The following is an 8343-nucleotide window of genomic DNA, read 5'->3' as shown; positions in this document are numbered from 1 at the left end:
TTTTTTTGTTCTAGAGACTGAAATCAAGGGTGATCCACCACTGAGCTACATTTTCATGCCCTTTTTAAAAATTTCTATTTTGAGACAAGGTCTTGCTCAGTTGCCAGGCTGGCCTTGAACTTGTGATCCTCCTGCCTCAGCCTCCCAAGTCACTGGGATTATAGGTATGTCACTGCATACAGTTTATGCCATCATTTTCAAAAGATTTGAATTTTACAAATTATAGTGGCTTGTGCTTTGACATTATTTCAGATTTTTTCTGGAGCTATTTCCATTAGGAAAATTCATCTTCAATCAGTTTTTTAAAATACTAGAAGAAAACCAATGAGGATATACACATGGAATTTTAAAAATATATTTTGTTTTACCCAATTAAAGAGATTTATATGGTGCTGTAGCTCATTTAGAATTAGGCAATTAATCATTTTCTTTTAGCAAAGAAAAGTCATTATTAGTCATTCCCTGATGATTAATTTCACATGGTAATTAATCATAATTCATACACATTTAAAGAGAGGCATTTCATTGGAAGACAAATGTAACGTGAGAGGTACTGGAGAAAAAAATTTACAATAACAAAAGAGTTTCTCTTTTAAAGCTTTTTCTATTAATGCTGCCAGAATTTTCCCTTAAAATACATTATTTGGGAAATTTTGTTTTAGTTCATTTAAAAAAAACCCTCAATATTCAAAGTAACAAAGTACAAGACAAACATGTTATTTCAAAAATTAATTTCCTCACATTCTAAAAATTTTCCTTGTTTCCTTAGGAGATCATTACCAAAGAAGATATCTATCTATCTATAGATCTACAACAAAGGCATGCTGTCCATTTATAACTACTATTACTTCTACTACACACACACACACACACACACACACACACATATATATATTTATTTATTTTATGTGGTGCTGAGGATTGAACCCAGTGCCTCACAAATGCAAGACAAGCACTCTGCCACTGATCTACAGCCTCAGCCCAAGAAGATATATTTTTAAGAATCAAAAACAACTCAGAGAAAAGAGTACAATGGTATTTTTAACATATTGTGATAGCCAAAAAATTTTTAACAAGATACTGTTAACATTTTTGATTGATGAGATTAGTTAGACTTAAACCTTCTTTATATGTGTGTGTGTGTGTGTGTGTGTATACACATATCTATATATAAAATTTATAGTACTCATTGAATGTAAATAAAAAAACCTCTCCTGTTATTGAAATCACATTAAATAAATAAATATATTTATGATTATGCAGCTGTTGCAGGCTCAATAAATTAGTAATACATTAAGTGAACTATGAAACCCATCTAGAAGCAGCACAACCTCCCTGTTGAGCTGATCATGTTAAAGCAGGCTGTGATCTGGTGGACCAGAAACCATGATAAGAAGGAAACTGAAAGATGAGGATAAATGACTTTTGATTTTTCAACTAGGATGATTATTAAGAACTAAACAAACCTTCATTGAAGGTCATTTTAGTGAGGTTCCATGAAAGAATGATTCCCCACTATAGGAATTGTACACATTTTCCATCTTCCCAGGCAAGAAATTTCTCAACCGGAGGAGAGAGCAGAGAGCAGCTACTTACCATCGAATGTAGCAGCATCAGCAAGGATTCTGAATTTAGATTCATAGACTTTGACTCTAAAACTAAATGCATGGGACTTAGTTTATGTGTTCAAGGTACAGACTACTTTTGCTGATATTAGAAACAACAAACAAACTTGTAGAAAAACTTTTAGTAGCAGGAAAAGCATGATAAATGAATTTCACAGATAATTTCAATGTACTTTAAGATGCATTTCCTAATATATCCATCATTAAACTCTATGTGAAATCTTAGCCTTCATACACATGAATTTGACTTTTTCTTTTCTTTTTTAATGTTACTGTTTCCAGGTGCAGATGAGTAATGGAATGGTTAAAGAAGATAGAACTGAGAGTAGACAAAAACAAAACAAAATAAAACAAAACACACCATATTATTCCATTCTCAGTGGATAGAACTATTTCCATACCATTTTGCTCAACTTCTCTACAAAATTAGAAACTTTCTGGGTGCCTCAGCCATTTCCCAAGAGGGGGAAGACCTGGAATGACTTTGTGAACACTCAGGGCACTGATTTTTAGAGTGCATGAATTCCATGGTGATCTAAACACTCTGAGGAATTTTATTTTCCCCTAATATCACAAATCTTTCCTAGATGATCCTGAAGGACATCTGCACGGAGGGCACAGAGATCTCTCCTTTCCTGGCTTTAAGGTGGAGGTCCAGTGTGAGAGCTTCTTGCATGACTAATTTTACTTGCCTTGTACTCTAAGATCCTAGGGGCCTATTTTTCACTGTGTAGAGATTCTGTGCTGGTCCTACTTATGCCTCATGTTTGCCACTGTTGAGAATTCACAGGTCTCTCTTCCAGTGAGCCTGTAATTTTCCATGTTGTCCATAGGGGATTTCTTCTTTCTTGTCTGGGGCTTTCATTGATATTCTTCAATAACTTGATCTATGGGGATTATTAAAAATAGCATGCTACATCAACTTGGGGAGACACCCTGTGGTCTCCTTAAGCTCAAGTTTCTCAAACGGGATGGATTATTGTGCCACAGGATACACAGAGTCCCCAATGAAATGTCTTTCTGAAGGGCTAATTTTACTCAGAAAAATAATTTTATATGTTAGGGATTAGAAAGTACAATTTATGATTTTTTTTTTTAAGATAAAACTTTGGACTTCAAAGAAATGTCACAGCCAAATTCTCCATGTCCTCTGACCACTGTTGCCAAACTTGCTTTGGTAGAAATACACTAAGAGCATTACGCCTCTTAGCATTGGTGGCCCGGTTTCCTTGCATTTCTCATTTCATTGTGAAACGGTCATGACTAAAATGGTGAACTCTCATTTTAGAGGACTGGTCCTTCCGCTGATGACCTTCCTGTTTCAGGATAGGTTTTGGGTATAAATATGAAATTCATTAATTTTCTCTGAATACTTTTATGACCAAGACTTTGCCCTGTAGCCTCCTGAGAGGAACACATACCTATCCTGTACAAATAAAAATATATTGAGGGTATTGTTATTCCATATTACACAAGATATGAAGGTTATCACATTGACTTTGGAGGAAACAATATGAATAAAGATTCCAGATGAGAGTAAATGTGTTTGAGGTAAAATAAGAGGGCTGATCATCATGAACTGTAAGGCTCACACTGTGGGTCAGTAGGAGAGAAGAGTGAATGGGGCTTTGGGTTACAGAAAGAAAGTTTTCAATTATTCCTAAGTGATAGAGGCATGAAGCATAAAAGGGTGATGAATACTGTAAGTTTGGTGTGAAAGACAGCTTCAAACTAGGGAAGATGTCCATTCCTAGCAGTTTTTTTTTTGTGGCTTCTCAATCTGTTGTTATCTTTAAGAATATTTATTTAATGAATTTAAAAGATTACACTCTTTTCCAAGGCTTCAGAACACATGCAATTAATTTCTTACATCAGCTAAGGTTAAGACAAGCAAATAAAATATACATAATAGAAAAAGGATGTATGTATGTAAACATGTATACAAACACATGTATTGTTGATTTTATATATATGTATATATACATATATCTATCTATCTATCTATCTATCTATATATGAACAAAATGTAACAAATGAACAAAATGAACAAAATGTACTCAGTGAGGCCATGTCTGTTAATGCATGTTAAAAATATTTTATTGAGCATTTATCACCAATGAGCTGAAACAGAACTGCTAAGGGATTGTGAAAGATAAGTTTTTCCCTCTCCTTATAAGTATGAACCAGAACACATTTACTGAAGCCATTCTCTACTATTATTATAAGTAACTAAGGTCAAAAATGACACACTTAGGGGCTGGGGATGTGGCTCAAGCGGTAATGCGCTCCCCTGGCATGCGTGGGGCACTGGGTTCGATCCTCAGAACCACATTAAAAAAAAAATAAAAGATGTTGTGTCCACCGAAAACTAAAAAATAAATATTAAAAAATTCTCTCTCTCTCTCTAAAAAAAATGACACACTTAGTATGTAAATTACCACAGCTTCTATGGAAAAAAAGTATGGAGTTTCCTCAGAACACTAAAAAGAGAGCATTTGTATGATCTAGCAATCTCATTCCCCAGTATATAACCAAAGAAAATGAAGTCAGGATACAAGAGAGATACCTATACATTGGTATTTATTGTGGCACTATTAAGATAGTTAAGATATGCAATCAGTCTAGGTGCTCATCAATAGATGAATGGATAAAGAATATATGGTGTGTGTGTATATACATGGTGTGAGTATATATGTATGCACATATATGTATGTATATACACACAAACACATATGAAATACTGTCATTTGCAGCAAAATGAATGGAACTAGATGACGTCATTTGTTAAGCAAAATAAGCCAAATATAGAAAGTGCAGTATTGCTTGTTCTCTTTCATATGTATGAGACCCCAGATTCAATCCCCAGGACCATAGGGGAAAAGAAGTTGACCTGAAAGTAGAAGAGGGATTGCTAGCGACAGGGAAGTATGGGGGAGGGGGAACAAATGTAGAAGGTGGATGAACATGATCAGTAAATTCCATTATTCTGTACAATAAAAATAATTCTTTAACCTCTTAAAAGAAAAGTGGCCTATTCAACATTTATTTCCAAGTGGTTTCAGCTTTAACTAGTTATTAATCCCAGGACTTTTTTAAGGGCATTTTTCATGTCTTTGTTTCTGAGACTGTAGATAAGGGGATTTAGGAATGGAGTTCCTGCTGAGTAAACCAAAGTGACGATCTTTTGCATTCCTGCTGGGTTCCCTGATGTAGGGCTCACATACATCACCATAAGGGTTCCATAGAATAGAGACACCACCATTAGATGGGACCCACATGTAGAGAAAGCTTTAGTTCGACCAGCACCAGAGGGAACACGAAGCACAGCTCTGAGTACCATAGTATAAGATCCTAGGATGGAGAGGAAGGGCCCAAAGATAATCATTGAGTTGAAGGTGTAACAGATAAGCTCAGTGGAAGGAGCAGAGACACAGGCCAGGGCCAACAATGGGCCTGGGTCACACACGATGTGGTCAATGATGTTAGGTCCACAAAAGGGAAGTTGGGAGATGAGGACGATGGGGACTGGATAGCAGAGGAATCCACTCACCCAGCACACGCAGATCAGGGTTACACAGAACTTCCTAGTCATGATGGATGGGTAGTGTAATGGACGGCAGATGGCCAGGTACCGATCATAAGCCATAACTGATAAGAAGAAACACTCTGTTGTACCCAGTGAAAAAAAGAAATAGAATTGGAGGAAGCAGCCAGAGAAGGAGATAGTCTTAGTCTCAGAGAGGATATTTACCAGCATGTTTGGGACAGTGGAGGAAGCATACCAAATTTCTAAAAAGGCAAAATTTCCCAGGAGGATGTACATTGGTGTGTGGAGTCTCCTGTCCCATTTCACTGCGTAGACAATAGCTCCATTCCCCAACAAGGTCAGGAGATAGAGAACCAGAATTAATGAGAAGAAGAAAATCTGCATCTTCCTTTGACCATGGAAACCCAGGAGGATGAATTCAGTCACAAAATGCACTGTTCTATTCTGGGATCCTAAAGCTGTTAGAAAAACAGAAGTAACCAAGAAGTGAGCAATGAGGTACTTTTGTAGGTTTTGCTCATACAATACTGGAAAATGTACTAAGTGTTTTTACACCATCTCATTTAGTTTTCCTAATGAGCCTTTGAGTTGTAAGGAGGTCCACTTTATCCTCCTCTTTCATAGATAAGAAAATTGATATTCAGAGAGATTTAAGGGTTTCACTTAGATATGTGCACTCAGGAAATCCTAGAAATACTGGTATATTTGGAGATGGATTTGGAATAGACCTCATTTAATTTCAAATGTTCCTATAATACCGAGTCTTAGTAATGTTTCATCTTTAATGGTAAAAATCATTGCCCCTTGTATATTCTATGTATGAATATAAACTTTGATCTCATCCTTTCACTTCGCTGAAAAATTTAGTATAAATATGAAAAACAACTGCCAAATGATACCTCCAATAAAAAAACAAGTAAGATTGGAACTGTGGGATCAGAGTCTTGAGCCCACTTACATTTGTTACTTTTAGGGAGGTGCTGCAGGACACCTCCGAATCTGTAAAATATTGTGAGAACTACCTATCTAGTTCTCTCTGGATCAGACTCTTCCCAAGTAGTGTCTGGATTTGGTGAACAGTCCAGCTCATTCCTCTCCTGAGGAACTCTGGTTGTCTCTGAGTAGTTCATGTTGAGCAAAATTGGTTTCCTTTTATTAATTTTACACATTGATTTTGGCACTCCCCAGGTAAATTTAAACTCTCCTGAAGCTATACAAAGGAAGTCTAATTTCCCTTTCGTGATGGTGATGGTGGGGTCTTAAGTAATTGAATTCAGGTGTTATATCACTTGTACATGATTTCTTTTGTGGACCATGGTTTCCCCTGGCTTCATCCCACCCTCACTGCCCAAACTGCACTCTTCTATGTTGTGGCTTGGTTTGTGAGACACTTTGCTACTGGGTAAGTCTGTTTCTCTAGTATGTAAAACCATGTGCCTTCATTTTTGTTAGAATTAAGCCCTAAACTCTATAATAGATCTCTTTGTCATCTTACTTTTATTTTAAGTATGAATTAAATAATTAATAGAAGGGTCTCTTTAGGATGTGCAGAGACCAGAAAGATCTTTCTGATATTGGTTGCATCAAGAGTTGAGACCAGACTAAAGAAGTGGATATTTTGCTAACAACCTTCTTAAAATATTGGTTCAGGCTTATTTCTATGACCTAAAGTTTCTTGGTTAAAGTATGATATTTGACTGAGTAAGCCAACATCAGTATTTTAGATTTAACAATATATTGCCTTTAAAAGTAGGAAAATTGATCACATTATTTATTAATGTCACTGTGAAGATACTCACAAAATTCCATAATTATGCCATTTATACAATCTGCAGAAATCAAGAGGTTTGCTTCTTCGTACTTGATCAAACCTGGACAAATTCAGAATGATAAATGTCTTATTGCCAAGATATTTAAATTTACAATATTTTTAGATATTTAAATTTACAATATTTTTAGAATAATGAAAACATTTATCTAATGAACATGATTTTAATGAAAATGTACATTTTCTCCAAGTGATTTAGTTCAATGGATTATAATTATGATGACCACATGTACTGAAATTTCCAGAAGAATTTTAATTTCAAATATACTTTCCATAATAATACTTATATTTACCAGACTACATGCTATCATTCTGAGTTTGAAAATAGCTTGCAATAAAAAGGTTAGGTGCTGAATTTAAATTGTAGCACTTTATTTATTTATTTAGGCACTTGACAAATATTTATTTATTGTTAATTATTTTCCTATCATTGTGGGGTACAATAGTGAACACAAAGAATAAAATTTCTCCCCCATTACAAATTTATTTTGCCAAAGCAATCAAGAATGCTGCTACAGGGCTGGGGTTGCAGCTCAGTGGTAGAGCACGCCTAGCATGTTTGAGGCACTGGGTGTGATTTTCAGAACTGCATAAAAATAAATGAATAAAATAAAGTTCCATTGACAACTAAAAAAATATTACAAAAAAAATTCTGCTAAATCATTAGTCCCATGCATAGATAATTTCTTGAGCTGTGTGTTTTGCAGTGTGCCCATCTGTATACTGTGGGTCATAAAAGATATTTATTCCAGTTAGGAATACTTAAATAAATCTATAGTGCAGCTGGCATGACAACTTTTATTTAGTATCAAAACAGATATTGAGGCTTTTTAAGACACTATGCAATAACATGAGACACAAATTAACTTACCCTACTCACAGACCAGGAAATTCTTGGTACCTTCCAATGCATTGTGTGTGACCCGGAACCAAAACTTGAATCTTGACTCCTACTTTGGTAATTATTTGATTTCATGCTAGCCAAGATCTTATTGACATGTTTTTCTGCCAGAGTGAAATTTTAGCTATATAGGATCAGAGAAAGATAGATAAACTACACAGATGATTCAAAATCTCACTGCATCATTTCTATAACATACACCTCTAAAGTACATCTATTAGCAGATCACGGGGAAAATTTAAATTCACCTCTTTTGTCTTTCTGTTCATCTCAAAAGATAGTACAAATGCACAGTTGGAGAGAAGAGGACAAACAACCATGAAATCCATTTTGTATAACTGAGAAGGGAGCCAGACCCTCCTCTACAGCTTTAACCACTTATGGGAATTTAATTCCACTGGCCCTGAAATAAGTTCTTTTTAAATTATAAGAACATGGATTC

The 8343-nt window shown here is 35.3% G+C and overlaps 1 protein-coding gene across 1 annotated transcript; it reads right to left on the bottom strand.

The window, feature by feature from the left end:
* Nucleotides 1–4689: 4689 nt before the first annotated feature.
* Nucleotides 4690–5970, bottom strand: LOC114087904 (olfactory receptor 11H6). Its single transcript, XM_027929412.2, has 2 exons — nucleotides 5931–5970; nucleotides 4690–5699 (listed from the first exon to the last, which is right to left on the bottom strand). The coding sequence occupies exons 1-2, from the start codon at nucleotides 5968–5970 to the stop codon at nucleotides 4690–4692; spliced, it is 1050 nt and encodes a 349-aa protein (XP_027785213.2).
* Nucleotides 5971–8343: the final 2373 nt, after the last annotated feature.

Source organism: Marmota flaviventris, chromosome 2, assembly GCF_047511675.1.
Source record: "Marmota flaviventris isolate mMarFla1 chromosome 2, mMarFla1.hap1, whole genome shotgun sequence".
NCBI lineage: Eukaryota > Metazoa > Chordata > Mammalia > Rodentia > Sciuridae > Marmota > Marmota flaviventris.
The sequence above is the reverse complement of the archived record's forward strand: the minus strand, read 5'-3'. Positions and strand labels throughout refer to the sequence as shown.

Coding starts and splice junctions, on each gene's coding strand:
- LOC114087904 (XM_027929412.2), bottom strand. CDS start 5,970: ATGATTTTTACCATTAAAGATGAAACATTACTAAGACTCG. Junction 5,700..5,930: donor TGAAACATTACTAAGACTCG/GTATTATAGGAA, acceptor TACATTTTCCAG/TATTGTATGAGCAAAACCTA.